Genomic DNA, 18919 nt, shown 5'->3' with positions numbered 1-18919 from the left:
AAACAAAAAGTCAGAATTGTGAGATTTTAACTCTTTTTGCAAGACTTTTTTCCTTTTTTTAAATGTAGAGATAAAAACTCTCAATTTCATGTCATAAAGTCAGAATTTTGAGATCTAAACTTGCAGTTATTCTGAAATGAAAAACTCCTAATTCTGAGGAATAAAATCAATTCTGACTTTTCCCCCTCAGAATTCCATGATATAAACAATTGTGAGTTATAAAGTCCAAATTGAGATTTTATCTAAATTCAAAAGGGAAGATATAAACTTGCAATTGTTAGGGGAAAAAAATCAGAATTGTGAGATTTTCTTTTTTTTGTAAGACCTTTTAAAATGTATTTAAAATCTCAATTTCATGTTATAAAGTCATAATTTTGAGATATAGACTTGCAGTTATTCTGAGAAGAAAAAGTCATAATTCTGAGAAATAAAATCAATTCTGAATTTTTCTTTCTCAGAATTGCAAGATACAAACAATTGTGAGTTATAAAGTCCACACTGAGTTTTTAGAAATGATGAATTTTTTTTTTTTTTTTTTTTGCAAGATCTAAATAATTGCATATTATAAAGTCCAAAAAGAGTTTATATCTCAATTCTGAGAAATGAAGTCAGAAATGCAAAATATAAACTTGTAATTGAGGGGAAAAAAAGTCAGAATTGTGATATTTTAAGTCTTTTAGTGAGACTTTTTTTTTTTTTCAAATGTAGGGATATAAACTCTCAATTTTGTGTTACAAAGTCAGAATTTTGAGAAACTTGCAGTTATTCTAAGAAAGTCATACTTCTGAGAAAGTCAATTCCAACTTTTTTTCCGTCAGAATTTTTAGATATAAACAATTGCATGTTATAAAGTCAAAACTGAGTGTGTGTATATATACATTTAAGGTTTTCTAATGAGAAATGAAGTCTGATTGTGTTGTGTTTGTGTTCAGATGGCACCTAAGAAGGGCGAGAAGAAGAAGGGCCGCTCTGCCATCAATGAGGTGGTGACCCGCGAGTACACCATCAACGTCCACAAGCGCATCCACGGCATGTGAGTCTCGTCCAGGAATAACTCCTCATCCGTAATCTGCATTAGAAAGCATTAACACCATCCTCTTCCTCCTCCAGCTCCTTCAAGAGGAGAGCTCCTCGGGCTCTAAAGGAGATCCGTAAGTTTGCCATGAAGGAGATGGGCACGCCTGACGTCCGCATCGACACCCGTCTCAACAAGGCCGTGTGGGCCAAAGGCGTGAGGTGAGAGGCGTTTCCTCAGATCTGTCCTGGTCTTATATGATGATGATGAAGATGAGGCTCAATAGCGCTTGTGTTCTGCAGGAATGTGCCGTATCGCATGCGCGTGCGTCTCTCCAGGAAACGCAACGAAGATGAAGACTCTCCAAACAAGCTGTACACCCTCGTCACATACGTCCCCGTCACCACCTACAAAGGTGAGGATCCGGTCCTCATGCAGGCCTGTTCACAACACTCAATGCAAACAAAGAGAACTTTATCTCACATTTCCGACTTCTTTTTCTCAATTGCATGATGTAAACTTGAAATTGTGAGTTATATCGTCAGAAATTTGAGTTGCAAGAAAATATCCAAATGTTGGGACATAAAGTCAAAACTGAGTTCATACCTTATTTGAGAAAAGTCAGAAATGCAAGATATTAACTTGCAAGAAAAGTCAAAATTGCAATATTTTAACCATCAGTTCTGAGAATGTCAATTCTGACCGACTTTTTCCTTAAATGTAGGATAAAAAAAACTTAAAGTCAGAAGTGCATGATGTAAACTTAAAATTGTGTGTTTTGCAAGAAACTCTTTTCAGTTCTGAGAAAGTCAATTCTGACTTTTCTTCAAAAGTTGGGATATAAAGTCAAAATTGAGTTCATAAAGAAGTCAGAAATGCAAGGTATAAACTTGCAGTTGCAAGAAAAACTCAATTGTTCAGTTTTGAGAAATTAAAAAATAAAATAAATAAACTTTTTCCTTAAATATGGGAAAATAAACTCAAATATAAACTTATTTTAAGTCATAATTGCAAGAGTTTCACTATCAGTTCCAAGAAATAGGCAATTTTGACTTTTTCCTTAAATGTTGGGATATTAAAGGTCCCATATCGTACACATTTCTGGAGGTTTATTTTATTTGTTGATGTCCTTAAGAATATATATTTGCGGTATAAGTGCCAAAATCCATCTCAATATATTTTTACAGCTCCTTTTTTAGGAGCTCTGTCAAAAACAGGTCGATTTTGGCCCATCTAATTAATATTCATGAGCCTCTCTTCTGATTGGCCTGTTGTTTTCTGAGTGACGCACAACCAGGCCAATCACAGGTAACTACGGTCATGTATGCTGTAAGCGTAAGCGATCTCAGAGCAATAGAGAGAGCTGATACTCAACAGGATATTTTAGAATGATCATTAATGTTTTTGCTTTTACAAACACCGAATGCAGTAAGCTACATAACTGTTGCTTTAGTAAAGCCCCTTTCACAATGCGCGCTGATTCTGGAAAATTACGGGAACTGTGTGAACCAAAGCCAGAACCTAAAGGCAGTGTTGTAGTAATGATGCACGTTATCAAGCGACTCTTCACAACGAAAAATAACGTTACGTGCAAAGTGGAATGAAGCAGCGATCATCAGACAGAGCCAGCTCCTCACTATCAGCGCTGAAGCACAGTTTGTTCAGGTTAGTTTCAGTTTAGTGAAACGTACGCGTCGCATTACATCTCACATCCAAACGTCACATGTCTTTATGGTTTGTGTGTAAAGCAAGCACAGATCCCGGAAAACAACTGTGAATGAACCAAATTAAACAATTCCGGAACAAATCGTGGGACACATTATGCGTGTATTTACCGGAATCGCTGTGTGAAAGAGGCTGAAGTTGACGTGCCGCTGGTCTCTTATATTAACGTTGTTCTGAAGCCTGTGTAATGATCGTAGCTTGACATCTATCGACTGAACAGGGTTTTCTCAGTTTGTTTTCCTGTTGTTGTTGCTCAATGGAATGGATGCGTTGTTGTCTGGGGGTTTGACAAAAGGAGGGTGGGACGTTGGTTGGTGACTGAAGGCGGTGACTTGAGTCGATCGGACGTCACATCGTTACGGAAGTCACAGCTGCTCGTGAAAATGAACAGCTACTTTAAGCAGGCTGTGTGCAGTTTACTGTGGATTGACTGTTTTGAAACTCATATGGTAGTTAGATAGCCCCTAGACCTTAGTTATCATGAAAAAAGCCAGGAAATTTTGATTTTGACGATATGGGACCTTTAACTCACAATTTCATGTTATATAGTCAGATTTGCAATTTTTTAACTTTTTAGAAGAAACACTTGTAATTCTGAGTCAATTCCAACTTTTTTTCTGAGAATTGCAAGATGTAAACAATTACATATAAAGTCCGAATTGAGTTTATATTTCAATTCTGAGAAAAGAAGTCAGAAATGCGATGGATAAACATGCAGTTGCAAGATTTTAACAGAATTGCGAGATTTTAACTTTCAGTTCTGAGCAATATTCAATTCTGACAGGCTTTTTCCTCAAATGTAGGGATATATACAAAATATTTTTGTTATAAAGTCAGAATGGCAAGTTTTAAACTTTTAGAAAAACTCAATTCTGAGTCGATTCCAACTTTTTTTTCCGTCAGAATTGCAACATATAAACAACTGCATGTTATAAAGTCGAAATTGAGTTATTTCAATTCTGCTAAGTCAGAAATGCAAGATACAAGATATAAACTTGCAATTGTAAGTTATAAACTTTATATTGAGATTAAGTATCTGAGAAAGTCGATTCTGACTGACTTTTTCCTTAAATATAAGATAAAAAAAACCACTATTTTTGTTATAACGCCAGAAGTGCATGATGTAAACTTGAAACTCTGAATGTCCAGAAAAAAATCAATCCTGTCATTTTTTTCCCCCCAAATGTTGGGATATAAAGTCAAAATCGAGTTCATACCTTAATTGAGAAAATAAGTCAGAAATGCAAGAAAAACTTAGAATTGTGAGATTTTAACTATCAGTTCTGAACAATACTCAATTGACTTTTTCCTCAAATGTAGGGATTTGAACTCGGTCAGAAATGTAAGATATAAACTTGCAATTGAGTTCTAGTCAGAGATTTTGACTATGCAACTGCTGTGTGTGCACTTGGATGGGTTAAATGCAGAGCACAAATTCTGAGTATGGGTCACAATACTTGGCCTCACTTCACCTCCTTTCCTTCCTTAAATCTATTGGTTCTGAGAAATGGTTAATTCTGACTGACTTTTCCCTTAAATATAGGTTTATAAAGTCAGAATTATTGGATATTAACTTGCAATTCTGAGAAGAAAAAGCCATAATTCTGAGAAAGTCGATTCCAACTTTTTTCTGAGAATTGCATGATATAAACACAATTGTGTTATGAAGTCCAAACTGAGTTTAATATCTCAATTCTGACAAAAGAATCCAGAAAAGTGAGATAAACATGCCGTTGCATGAAAAACTTGAAATTTTAACCATCAGTTCTGAGAAAGTCAATTCTCAAATGTTGAGAAATATTTGTGTAAGCTCACAATTTTGTTATAAAATCAGAATTGCAAGTTTTAAACTAAGTCAATTCCAACTGTTTTTTCAGAATTGCAAGATATAAAGAGTTGGGATATAAACTCAATTCTATGTTACAAAGTCAGAATTATTGGATATTAACTTGCAATTCTGAGAAGAAAAAGTCCTAATTCTGTCATAAAACTTTTTTTCTCAGAATTGCAAAATATAAACAATTGTGTGTCAACAATCCGAATTAAGTTTATATCTAAATTCTAAGAAAAAGTCAGAAATGCAAGATATAAACTTACAACTGAGGGAAAAAAAGTTGGAATTGTGAGATTTCAACTCTCATTTCTGTGAAATAGTCCATTATCTTTTTCCATTTTTAAATGTAGGGATATAAACTCTCAATTTCATGTTATAAGGTCAAAATTTTGAGATATAAACATGCAATTACAAGAAAAAAACAATTGCGTGTTATAAAGTCAAAATTCAGTTCCAGTTCTGAGAAAAGTCAGAAATGCAAAATTCAATTGCAAGGGAAAAAAGTTAGAATGATGAGATGTCAAAACAATTATGAGAACATTATTGAAAAGTTATTAAATGTTGTGTTTATTCAGTGGTGGAAACGGGTTTCCATTCATTCATCCTGCTCTCGTTAATGAGGATGTGTCCTATACTGTCTGTTCGGCTCATTATTGAAGGGAACATCGTTGAGTATATTTCTAAACTCTATCTAACTTTTGTTTTTTGTGTTTGCAGGTCTTCAGACTGTCAATGTGGATGAAAATTAAGTCTTTCTTCATGCTTGTTGGAATAAAAAGATAAAAGGATGTTTGTTGTGGATTTATTTCTTGTCAGATGAGTTTTGACATCAGTCTGTAGAGAATAAACCCATCAGGACGACATGCAGAACATGTAAACTTCAATTAAAGCTATTATTGATTGGGTCCTCCAACCATAAATATCTGAACTACATGATGTTCCATCATCTGTTGAAAACCAGACGCTTGATTAGAATTAAACGTGGTCCCTTTGGATTTCACAACATTTCTGACTGAGGATCAGTCGTATGGCTGATTGTTTTTAAGGCACTTTATAAATCTAAGAGATACATCTAACAAACTAAAACAAGGTTTGTTCAGACCGTGTCAGTATTTAGCACAGATAGATAGTCAACAAACGAGCTTTACTTTGCATATTTTAAGTTATTTTCTTCCTCAGTATTTGTCTTGTTTTCTAGTGCTAATATCGAAGATTTTAAAATCAACATTTACTGGAGAATCAAAATGACAGTGAGTTTAAAACTAGAACAAAATACCTGCCAGTTGGCTCAGAAAATTAAAATAAATTTGAAGGAAAAACTAGATTACATTTCTGACTCCATTGGCAGATATTAGTTCTGGTTTTAAGATTTAATTCACTTTATTTGGAACATTTTTCAGAGAGCAACAGAACTTGAGAAGGGACTGTTCACCCAAAACAAAAAGGTCAATTTCCTCACCCTCATGTTGTCTCTTCTGCTGAATACAAAAGAAGAGATTCTCAACAGTTTCTGATTGTAGATACAAGAAAAAAAAAAGTCATAATTCTGGAATTTAGACAATTTTGCTTTGTTTCTCAGAATTGCAAGATATAAACACAATTGCATGTTATAAAGTCCAAATTAAATTTGTATTTCAATTCTTAAAGTCAGATGTGAGTTATAAACTTGCAATTGCTTTAATAACTTTAATAGTTCTGACTTTTTCTTAAATGCAAGGATATAAACTCAGAATTTCTCCCTAGAAAGTCAGAATTGTGGGATATGAACTTGAAATTACAGGAAAGAAAGTCAGAATTACAAGATTTAAACTCATAATTCTGAAAAATAGTCAATTCTGACTTTTTTTTTGCAAGATAGAAACAAATGCATGTAATAAAGTCCAAAGTGAGTTTATATCTCCATTTTAAGAAGTCAGAAATGCAAGATCTAAACGTGCAAATAGTTAGGGGGGAAAATAATATTTAAAAAAATATATATTAAAAAATTAGCGTTATATAGTCAGAATTGAGTTTATTTCTTATTTTCATTCATATTTGATCAGTTTTGAGAAATGGTCAATTCTGAGTTTTTTCTCAACAGTTTCTGAACAAAGTCAGAATCACAAGGTATAAACTTGCAATTCTGAGAAGAAAAAAGTAATAATTCTGAGAAAATTCCACCTTTTTCTTAGAATTGCAAGACAAACAATTTTGTGTTATAAAGTTTAGCTTCTCAATTCTGAAAATAATTAATCAGATAAACTTGTACTTGCACGAAACTCAATTTGTGAGATCAACTCTGATTTTTTGGGGATAAAATGTTGGGATAAAAACTCATTTCCATGTTATAAAGTGAGAATTGTGGGATATAATATTGCAATTCTGAGTAGAAAAAGTCATAATTCTGAGAAATGTCCAACTTTTTTTTCTCAGAACTGCAAAATATAGACAATGATATAAAGGTATGAAGTTCACATGGACTTTACATCTCAGTTCTGAGAAAAGGTGTCAGAAATGCAAGATATAAACTTGTAACCGAGTTATAAAGTCAGGATTGTGAGATGTTTAACTAGCAGTTCTGAGAAATAGTCTATTCTGACTTTCTTTTCTCAAATGTTGGGATATAAACTCAATTTTGTGTTATAAAGTCAGAATTGTGGGATATAAACTTGTTTCCTCCGAGAAGAAAAAGTCACAAATCTGAGAAACAGTCAATTCTCAGAATACATATACATATATAAATATAGTGTTATAAAGTCCAAATTGAGTTTAAACCTCAATTCTGAAAAAAGTTAGATGTGCGAGATATAAACTTGCAAATGTAAGTTATAAAGTCAGAATTGTGAGTTTTTAACGATCAGTCCTGAGAAGTAGTCAATTCCGGCTTTTATCTTTAAAAGAAAAGAAGAGATTCCAACCAGTTTCTGATCCCCAGTGGCTTCCATACTATTTCTATTCCATACTACGGAAGTCAATGGGTGCCGGCAACAACGTTCCAACATTCTCTTCATTGATGTTCAACAGCAGACAGAAACTCAGGTTTGGAACAACATGAGCGTCAGAAAATAAACTGAATTTTCTTTTGTCGCCTAACTTTACCTTTAATATCTTGCGTCACTTTGCGTCTCCAGTAAAACTAATTTCATTTAAGAATATTTAGAAATTTGTAGAAGGAAAAAAACTCAGTTTTTCCAGTGTAAATATTGCAAAATGACTAAAACACACTCTACGCCGCAACATTTGAGCTTTCAGCAGGAATCAGATTGATGTGGTGTTCATGATTCAGAATGGTTCAGCTCCTGGAGCGGTTTTAATAATAATAAAGATCTCTATATGTCCTTCATGTGAGTTTTGTTCATACGGTCAGTAAGACGTAAACAGCGTTTGTTTCAAATCTGCAAAGTAAAGTGTGCTACATGTGTGCGCTGCGTTTGAATACTGATAGAAACACACACATGCTGATTCAGAGAAACGTGGCTCGGCTTCATTAAAGCTTGGGCTGAGGGGAGTCCGGCTCTCCCCAGCGGCATCGTGGGATTGTGTGGACGTCAGTGTGGGTTTGGTCAAGATGAAGGCACTGTGTCAGTATCAGCTGTGCTGGATCATCAGCAGACCGGCGCGCTCCTGATACTGCCGCGGTTTGGCGGCGCTGATTTTGGCGCTCAGGTGGACGGGCCGCTCCAGGAAGTTGACCAGCACCTGTTCGGTCAGTAAGGAGGCCAGAATCTGCTCGAAGCTCGCCGACCAGCCATCGTCAGACTCGGACTCGCTCTCGCCCTCCGCCGGCGGCCGATCGCGGTGACGCGCCTCTCCGATCTGCAGCACGAGGCTGGTGACCATCCCTATGGCCTGGAAGAGTTCGGCCTCGTCCGGATGGCCCTGAAACATGCTGTAGAGCGTCTTACAGAACTGGATGAACTCACGCTGAAGGGGACAGAACACACCACAGCGTTCATATCATTGCTTCTGAAGACTACAGTATCTCACACAAGTGACCATTTCAGCAACCATTCTAGTAGATCTTCTGAAAGGACAACACTAGAGAAATCAAACTTGGGTGTAGTTTAGAGTAGTCAACGTGCAGCTTGTATACTGCCATCCAAAGGCAAAGTGCAGTAACTACGCCAACACTGAAACTGAGAAGACTTTGCCACAAGACAAAACAGTTGTCCAAAGTACATTTTAAGCCTTAACTCAGTTTTGACCACATGTGTAGTTACTGCACTTTGCCTTTGGAGGGCAGTATAGCAGCATAGATTTACTGTCCTCTATAAATAACTCAACAAACAGCCGTTATTGTCAACAAAAGTGAGCACACCCTAAGTCATAACAGCAATATGCAAAATCTCATGTCCTATTCATCATGTTTATGTCTTTGTCTGCTTAACAGGACCATATAAACTTGTGTATCTTGTATTAGAGCAGTTAAAGGGGTCACTGGATGCAAAACTCACAACATTAATGTGTTGTCAGTTTGTGAACACAACCACCCTACAATGATGATAATCCACCCAGTGGTATTTGTTTAATCTTTAAAAGTAATAAATCAGGTCATTCTCAGCTTCTTGTGGGTGTGACGACACACAGACAGAGGCCCCTCCCACGATAGTTGATTGACATGAGCGTCTGACCTTAGCCCCGCCCTCACTGAGCTGAAACAGACTCTGATCACCATTGTGTGACTCAGGTGCAGAGGAAGACGAGAATTGAACGATTGAGGTGTTCATTCATCATTTCCTCCCCACATCTGAGCCGCTGAAGACGTAGAGGATAACGTTACTTTTGTTTTTAAAAGGAAAGCTCTGATCCTGATCTACAGATGTGTCTGTGTTCGTGTGAATCGTTCCTGATGCAGCTTCATCCACAGCAGAAGTGAGGATAAGGGTTTTTATGCATCTTTGCAAATGGCCTTTCTTAATAATGTGCTTGTTGGCAAGTTTCGCCGATAAATGTGGCTAAACGCAGCTACAGTAAACATCACGTCTCACCATCGCAGGCAGAGAGGGGCGGGGCAAGCAGAGCTCATTTGCATTTAAAGGGCCATACAATAATATGAGTTAATGTTTTGCAGAGCTGATTTTGACAAGGTAAAAGGGTGTTTTTTACACTACTATTGAGAATTTTTAACCAAAGTATATTATAACTAGTGGTGGGCCGTTATCGGCGTTAACGTGCTGCGTTAACGTGAGACTCATGTCGCGCGATAAAAAAAATATCGCCGTTAATCTATTCTCAAAGTTGGGTTGGGAGCTGGGTCTAAACTACGCAAGATATGATGACTTTCACCTTGATATTTTAGCGCGGATGACGTATATCTAGTTGAATTGCACTGTAGGGGGCGAGAACAAGTCTTCAACTTCTGTGAAATTACCACATCAAATGAGACGCGCAGACATGGATGCAGCTATGAAGCCGCTTCAGGGCAGGTGCGTGCGTTGCTAGACCCTTTTTAGTGGAGCACGTGCCCCAGTGAAAATCTGTTGTGCCCCAGTAAAATCTCAAATTTGAGTTATAATTTACTTTGATAATCCCGAAATAAAGACATTAAACTATATGCAACAACTGAATTGACGCTTCTAAAAGCAACGCAGTTTATTGGAAGACTATGCACGCAGATAGGCTATCCATACCCGCGCGCCTGTGTATTTTACGGGAACGCGCACGTCGTACAGCCTTTTGCGCAGAAGTACTTGGTTACACAAGTTTGTATAGTTAATTGTGTTGTAAATGCAATTGTCAAGCAGTTTGTAATGCATTTTGGAAACAGGAGATGAGCGCCTGGTCTAATGCGCCACCTGGCTTGAGAAACCCGTTCTCAAAGACTTACTTTTAGTCATTATTTGGGTAGCACACATATTCTGAATGCCTTCAGCAGAATTTAAATTAGCCATTTTAATCTAGATTAATCTAGATTAATTTCAAGATTTAATCTAGATTAATCTAGATTAAAAAAATTAATCTATGCCCACCCCTAATTATAACACAATATATTCACACTTTGGACAAGTTCACTTATGGGTGTACTCACTTCTGTTGACAATAACCAGGGTTTCTGCAGATATGAACAAGTGAAATTTAAGACTTTTTAAGACCTTTTTAATACCACCTTATATGAAATTTAAGACCGAAACCTGTAATGGAAATAGATATTATATTACATGCATATATGTAATATTTAATGTGTTTAATGTAAAAAGTAAACGCAATTTCATGGCTGTCATAAATTAAATTTATTACTACGATATACAGTGAACTTTTCATAACAGCAGATACTATTCCACACAAACCATCCCCATAAAAGTACCACTAGAAATATCTGATGTAAAAAAAATCTGAAGCAATATTTTCATCAGTGCTCTATTAGCTTTTACATATTAAATATGCATATTTGATTTACCTTTATAAAGGCCTTTTTTTACTTTTGAAATGTATGCATTACCTTTGAAATTTATTTTATGAATTTATCAATAAATTCTAAATGGCTGTTAGCAGTGAGATTACACAATTTACACAGCAAAATTAAAAGTCAGATTAATGTTTTAAATACATTTACTGATTTATAAATATATACATTAGAAATGTTGGGTGTGAAGGCATACTTTTAAACACACTAAACTACCAGCAGGTGGCGGTAAGTCACTTCATGAGCGAGTTATTTCAACTGATTCGATCAAAACGCTGAATCATAGCAAAACGTTGCTTGGAGAATGCTTCTGCTGCGATCCTTGTTTGGAACTATTTTCATTGGTGAAACAGAACAAAACAGTGGAAATATTTTGTCTAATATGTAAGTAACTACTTGTATATTGAGCTAAAATTAATGTAACATTTGTAATTGTGAGAATATTCAGCAAAAAGCTCACTTGGTATGTTACTGAACTATATCATGTTATAAATAAACTATACATTTTAAATGTTTACCTCAGAGTGTTTCTTTAGAGTGCTGTTACATCCATTTGTTTTAAAGTATGTCACAAACAGACCAGAAATGTACTATCCATTATCAATTTCTGTTTATGTTGAATGTATTAAAATATAAATCTTTCTTGCATTTCGCTGCTTCGCTAGTTGTTTTGGTCACTTCAGTTTTAATCAGGCGGTTTGTTCGGTCGGGTAAGTAAAAAAAAAAACATTTTAAAAGTATCTCGAAGGCTGGCGGTCAGCTAGCTCGACCTATATTTATTATTATTATTATTATTGAGAACATTATATACAGAAAAAGGTAGTTTGACCTGTATTCTGCTACTGCGATTCTGTCTGAAGACGCAGTAACTTCCACAGAGGGAGGAAAAAAATCTAGTTGTTAGCAACTGGCCTTAGCCAAGCCCTATATTCAGTTTTTACAAGCCAAGTATCACTAAACTTGCACTTCCCCATAGCTAAAAAGTTAAATCCATTTTCCTTCTGCGGTACAATCCGAGAGAGACTCGCGCCAATAACAGAAAGCTGATTGGCTATTGCATGTTGGTCTCATTTGTAGTTTAAATACAGCAAATTATATTTGGAATAGTGAAATAAAGAACTACAACACCACGGAAACAACAAAAAGAGAATTTAAATGAGCTTTAGAGGTAGCGTTACATGGACATCGGAAAAATAAGACCTGTGTAAAATTATTTAAGACCTAGAACAGCGAATTTAAGACTTTTTAAGGCCTAAAATTTTGATTTTTAAATTTTAGACTTTTTAAGACTTTTTAAGACCCCGCGGAAACCCTGAATAACGGCTGTATGTGGAGTTATTTTCAGAGGACAGTAAATCTATACTGCTATACAAGCGGCACATTGACTACTCTAAAATATATCCAAGTTTCATTTCTATAGTATTGTCCCTTCGGAAGATATTCACATGGTTGCTGAGATGTGAGGGCTGTAGAGGAGTAGAGCTGCACGAATGCAAACACAAAAACTCAAACTACTGCGTGATCATTCGTTTTAGCGTCACAATGACACACTAAAGCTGAAGGTTCACCTGGTTCATGTGAGGAAGAGGTTTCTCCTCGTTCTTCTCCTTTCCTCTGCTCAGGTCCTGAAGCATCTGCTGCAGCTGCTCTTCGTAACTCTTCCTCTCTCCTATCGACATGTGAGAAGCACATCATTACAGGTCAACATAACCTCTCATAGACACACACTTATGAACACACACACACACACACACACACACAAACACACACACACACACACACACACACACACACACACACACACACACACACACACACAGGTCAGACACACACACTCTCACACACACAAACAAACACACACACACACACACACACTCGTACCGTTGGGCAGGTTAACATAGAGAGGTCTGGTGCTGGACAACATGGGACTCTTCAGAGGAGACGAGTCTTCTGCGTCCTCACTCAGAGCTGTGAACAACATCATCATCACACACCATCAGGAGCACTTCATCTCTAACACCACACACACTGGGGTATGTCGAAAAACTCCCTTCTTATTTTCTCCTCTAACTTTAAAATCTTGTCTGTTTTACCTTTTTTGTAAAGGGTGTTTGATCTTCTTTGCACGTTCACTTTGTAAACACTGGGTCTGTTCTTCTGCAGCGATGGAGGACGATTTTGAAGTTGGAGGAGTAAAAGTGATGAAAGTTTTTAGACGTACCCTAACTGTCTTGAACCGGAGCACACAGAGTTGATGCAGAGCTAGGCAAGATGAGCATTTGAGCTTAAAAAGTGTATAAATTGTCTTTTTGTTTTTAATGACCGGTCGTTTCACTCGATAAGACCCTTCTTCCTCAGCTGGGATAGTTTAGAGTCCTTTGAAGCTGCATTTTAACCTTTAATCCATTGAGCACCATTGAAGTCAACTATTTGGAGAAAAATCCTGGAATGTTTTCCTCAAAAAAAACTGAAGAATGAAAGACATGAATATCTTGATGACATGGGGGTGAGCAAGTTATTTAGAAATGTTTATTCTGGAAGTGGAGTAATCCTTTAAGAGGGTTTTTGCTTCATACAAGAATAAACATCTGCCACCTGGGTCAAAGAATGATTTCATTTGGCCTTTGAGTTAAGTTGATTTTTCTGATCAACTTTCTGATCTTGATTTTTCTGAGTTTGATATTTGTTCTTGTTTACTGCAGAAAAATCTATTAAATCTGATCAATTTAAAGGCTCCATAACTTAAGTTAATTTGCTTCAAGTTAATTTATCTTTAGAAATGTTTATATATTTTAGGGTTTCTGCAGATTTTATGGCAAATTTAAGACTTATAAAAGACATTTAAGACCAATTAAAAGAAAATTTAAGATAGGAATAAATTAAAGGAAACACAATATGTTCTCTAAATGTAAATGCCCACATACTGAGTGTTTTTAACAAATTTTTTTCATATAAATCTTTAATTTTACATCAGTTTAATTTAGTTTTATTTCAAGTATTTCACATAATTGAAAAAAATATGGTTTTAGTTTTAAATTTGATGTTTAGATATTTGTGACTCTGGACCACAAAACCAGTCAGAAGGGTCCATTTTTTAAAACTGAGATTTATATTTTTATCTGAAAGCTGAATAAATTAGCTTTCCAGGACAATATTTGGCCGAAAATTAAAACTGTTTGGAATCTAAGGGAGCAAAAAAAAAAACAAAAACAAAATCTAAATATTGAGAAAATCGCCTTTAAAAGTTGTCCAAATGAAGTTTTTAGCAATGCATATTACGATTTATTTCATACAAGAACAAACATCTGCCACTTAGGTCAAAAAATTATTTCCTTTTGCCTTTGAGTCAAGTAGATTTTTCTGATCTTGATTTTTCTGAGTTTGATATTTGTTCTTGTCTAAAGCAGAAAAATCGATTAATTCGGATCAATTTCAAGGCTTCATATCTTAAGTCATTTCAATTATCAAGTAAATTTGTCTTTAGGAATGTTTAGATATTTCAGGATTCAGAATTTATGATGATAAATGTAGAACTTTTAAAAGACATTTTAAGACGTTTTAAGACCAATTTAAGGAATAAATGAAAGGAAACAATGTTCTCTAAATGTAAATGTCTACATAATGAGTTTTTCATTTAACTAATTTTTTTTCATAGAAATTTTAATTTGACCTCAGTTTAAGTTTATTTCATGTATTCTACGTTGTTGTTGTTTTCTATATATGGTTTTAGTTTTTAACTTCACAGGAAACTTAATATCTTTGTTTTGCTTCTCCAGTAAATGTATCTTGATTTAAGGAGGCTTAGATATATGTGAACCTGGACCACAAAACCAGTCATAAGGGTCCATTTTGCTGAATAAAAAAAGCTTTCCATTGATGTCTGGTTTGTTAGGACAGGACAATATTTGGCTGAGATACAACTATTTGGAATCTGCAATCTGAGGGAGCACAAAAATCAAAATATTGACAAAATCGCCTTTAAAGTTGTCCGAATGGAGTTCATAGCAATGCATATTACTAATCAAAAATTAAGTTTTGATATATTTACAGTAGGATATTTACTAAATATCTTCATGGAAAATGATCTCAATATCCTAATGATTTTTGGCATAAAAAAAAAATCGATAATGTTTACCCATACGATGTATTTTTGTCTATTACTTGTCTGTTACTTAAGACTGGTTTTGTGCTTCAGCGTCACATTTGTACTGTAAAACAAGGCAAAAATACTGAGGAAGATATTCATTTTTGCAGTTCATGTAACATAAAATGCCATTTGTTTATTAATTTAAGACATTTTTTTGGCCTGAAACTGTGGAAGGGTGAATGAAGACTCTTTAAGAGCCAAAGAATACTGAGTAAGAGCATGGCGTAAGTGAAAAATGAATTTGGTTTGAGTGACTGAACCTGGTGGGATGTGCAGTCGATACAGCAGCCGGATCTTCTCATTGAGCTCCTCACAGTACAGAACGTCTGCAGAGAAACACTGCTGTCAGTGATGGAGGAAAACACACATGTCTCATATCTGAAACTCTCAAACACATGCGTACCCAACATCTGAGCGAACTGAGAGAAGGTGACCAGACTGTCTCTGTCCTGGTCCAGCAGGGTGAAGGCGCGCTGGGCGACGGTGTCCGTGTGAGTTCCACAGACCCACGGCGTCAGCAGCTCATACAGGCTCTTGAACTGAGCCCTGTCCACAACATAGCGCTCACTGGAGCTGACCGCCGCCACACGAGGAGGAGGAGGAGGAGATGCAGAGGAGGAAGAGCACACACCATCACCCCAGTACAGACTGATGAAGTGCTCCGTCTGAAACACAGAGTTCGTCAGATACTGTTAAACTAATTCCAGGACTTTTTCAAACACTACTTTTCAGATTTTCAAAGGCTTCAATTGGAGATCTCACTTACCGAAATGTCTTCTACTTTAAATTAAAAAAAAAAAATGATAGAAAAAATAGATAAAGTGAAGCAAAAGCTAAGTAGAAGTTTATTTTCTTAAGGGATTTGTATGTGTATACTTTCTTTTTTCTTTGATTTTATAACTGCCTTAATGGTTTGATGTTTTCTACCGTTTAAGAAATGTTTTTTAAAAAGTAGTTGCGAAATCGCTCTGAAATCCCGATCTGAAACGAATGATTCGCAAACCCACACCGAAGTTCCAAACTAAAGCAAAAGATTTGCGAATCTGCTCCAAAGTTCTGATCTGAATCAAATGAGTCACAAATCTGCTCCAAAGTTCTGATCTGAATCAAATGAGTCGCAATCTACGCTTTGACGTTCCAATATAAAGCAAAAGATTTGCGAATCTGCTCCAAAATCCTGACCTGAATCAAATGATTTGTGAACCCACGCCGAAGTTCCAATATAAACCAAAAGATTCACAAATCTGCTTCGAAGTTCTGATCTAAATTAAATGATTCGCCATCAACACTCTCAGGTTCTGATTCACAAAATCGCTCAAAAATCCAGATCTGAAACAAATGAGTCACAAACCCACACTGAAGTCCCAATCTGAATCAAATGATTCATGATCTACTCTCTGACGTTCCAATATAAACCAAAAGATTCACAATTCTGCTCCAAAATCCAGATCTAAATCAAATGATTCACGATCAATGCTCTGAAGTTCTGATCTAAAGCAAAAGATTCGCAAATCCGCTCCAAAGTTCTGATCTGAATTAAATGATTCACATTCCACGCTTTGAAGTTCTGATCTAAAGCAAAAGATTTGCGAATCTTTTCCAATCTAAAGCAAATGATTCACGAATCTGCTCCAAAATCCTGATCTAAATCAAATGATTTGCGTTCTACGCTCTGACGTTCCAATATAAAGCAAAAGATTCACAAACTCGCACTGAAGTCTCAATCTGAATCAAATGATTCGCAATCTACGCTTTGAAGTTTCAATATAAAGCAAAAGATTTGCGAATCTGCTTTGAAGTTCCGATCTGAATCAAATGATTCGCGAATCTGCACTGAAATCCTGACCTGAAACAAATGATTTGTGAACCCACACCGAAGTTCCAATATAAAGCAAAAGATTCACAAATCTGCTCCGAAGTTCTGATCTAAATAAAATGATTCGCCATCAACACTCTCAAGTTCTGATTCACAAAATTGCTCAAAAATCCAGATCTGAAACAAATGAGTCACAAACCCACACTGAAGTCCCAATCTGAATCAAATGATTCATGATCTACTCTCTGATGTTCCAATATAAACCAAAAGATTCACAAATCTGCTCCAAAATCCTGATCTAAATCAAATGATTCGTGATCTACACTCTAAAGTTCCATTCTAAAGCAAAATATTTACGAAATAGCTCCAAAATCCTGATCTGAAGCAATTGATTCACAAACCTGCACTTAAGTCCTGATCTGAATCAAATGATTCGCAATCCACACTCTAAAGTTCCAATATATTCAAAAAGATTCATGTTCTGTTGACATGTTATTTTCGCTCTACTTTGTTCATCTGGAAGAAGGTTATCCGGGTTGAAAATAAGTTTAGCGCATGCATTGGTTCTAAGGTGAGCGCGCTGTGCATTCCGAAAAGCTACGTTTCACTTTACCCACAACTGAAATAAGCAAAAAAGGTATGTTTAAATTGTGTGAATTTTGTGTGAAAAGATATGTGCTTATTGACAAAATTAAACACTTATTTTTCAGATCCATTGTTTTCAGATACATTTTTCAGATACAGATACATTATTTTTCAGATACATTTCAGATACTGTACATAATTCAAGCACTCTTGAGGAATACTAGGCCTTACATTTCAAAATGTAAAATTCAAGCACTTTAAGCACCTCGTACGAACCCTAGAAACACATTAAATACCTGTTCAAAACACAATCAAAAACATCTTTCATTCTCCTCAGTATACGCATAAACAGTGGCGCACCTTGAAGAGGTCGTAGAGCTCCGACAGGTCTTCCTGCGACAGAGACACCTCAGGTGTGACCAACCGCAGCTGCAAACACACAGACATTCAACCACAACACAAACACCTGAGCAGAAGTGTTTGAGAGGAAGTGAACGAGGGTGAAGGGTCTCACAGCGTTGTCTTTGGTGGTGTCCTCATGCGCCTGCAGCACCTGAACGCGATGACGGGACCGCAGCATCTCTATGTGCTTCACCGTCACACCGCCGAATTTCTGACAGCAAACACAGGAAGATGAGGAATAGATGATCAGCACAAACTAAAATAAGAATGTTTTGATATTTGCACTGGAAAACATGAACATCATTTGCAGTGCAGGTGTGCTAAAGTGTGGCGAATAGTGGAAAACGCTGTTCTGGCTTCAGCAAACACACACCTCATACGCATCTGTGATGAGCGTGGTGATGTTCAGATGAGGAGAAGCTTCTGCATCTTCAGGACAAACGTGAGACTCCTCCTCATGTCTGACCTGCTCCAGGAAACTAACAAACACACATCAAACCATGAGCCACAGATAAAGACCGACAGACAGTCATTAGTGCTAGTTTATGTTAAAGGAGTAGTTCACTTTCAGAACAACAATGCACAGATAATGCACTTTATTTGGAACCCATTCGTTTTTTATCCCTGATTTTAGACAAGCATGCATGAGATAATTTATACATTGTTGCTTAAATAAACGTTTAAAAATAGCGACTAATAATTCCAAAAAGAAACAGAAGCAGCAGACCTAATCGAAATATATTTGAGACATTTATTAGGAACACCAACATTAAACACAAACCTTAATGTTTCAATAGGTAAAATAGGTTTCAAATAAAAGCACCGTGTTGTATTTTGACAGATAGATGTTTTTTTATTTTTTATTTTTTTGGTTGGGCAGAATTTGTCTACAGATAATGTTCTCACCCCCTTGTCATCCAAGATGTGCATGTCTTTCTTTCCTCAGTCGTAAAGAAATTATGTTTTTTTTGAGGAAAACATTTCAGGATTTCTCTCTTTATAATGGAAATGGA

At 36.1% G+C, this 18919-nt stretch overlaps 2 protein-coding genes across 2 annotated transcripts in view; one reads left to right on the top strand and one right to left on the bottom strand.

Moving 5' to 3' along the window:
- The first annotated feature begins 887 nt into the window (after positions 1 to 887).
- Positions 888 to 5362, top strand: LOC141340831 (large ribosomal subunit protein eL31). Its single transcript, XM_073845920.1, has 4 exons — positions 888 to 1033; positions 1111 to 1236; positions 1318 to 1430; positions 5292 to 5362. The coding sequence occupies exons 1-4, from the start codon at positions 933 to 935 to the stop codon at positions 5321 to 5323; spliced, it is 372 nt and encodes a 123-aa protein (XP_073702021.1). The 5' UTR covers positions 888 to 932; the 3' UTR covers positions 5324 to 5362.
- Positions 5363 to 6666: 1304 nt separating this feature from the next.
- The window catches only part of LOC141340418 (TBC1 domain family member 8-like), a 36191-nt gene continuing 23938 nt past the window's right edge, over positions 6667 to 18919 (bottom strand). The window contains exons 13-20 of the mRNA XM_073845379.1: positions 18280 to 18385; positions 18019 to 18117; positions 17865 to 17933; positions 15507 to 15768; positions 15364 to 15429; positions 12838 to 12924; positions 12525 to 12625; positions 6667 to 8477 (exon numbers count right to left, since the gene is read on the bottom strand). Of these exons, the coding sequence (XP_073701480.1) occupies positions 8142 to 8477; positions 12525 to 12625; positions 12838 to 12924; positions 15364 to 15429; positions 15507 to 15768; positions 17865 to 17933; positions 18019 to 18117; positions 18280 to 18385 (1126 nt within the window). The 3' untranslated portion in view covers positions 6667 to 8141. The remainder of the gene's footprint in view (positions 8478 to 12524; positions 12626 to 12837; positions 12925 to 15363; positions 15430 to 15506; positions 15769 to 17864; positions 17934 to 18018; positions 18118 to 18279; positions 18386 to 18919) is intronic.

The sequence above is a fragment of the Garra rufa genome, chromosome 8, assembly GCF_049309525.1.
Source record: "Garra rufa chromosome 8, GarRuf1.0, whole genome shotgun sequence".
NCBI lineage: Eukaryota > Metazoa > Chordata > Actinopteri > Cypriniformes > Cyprinidae > Garra > Garra rufa.
The sequence above is the reverse complement of the archived record's forward strand: the minus strand, read 5'-3'. Positions and strand labels throughout refer to the sequence as shown.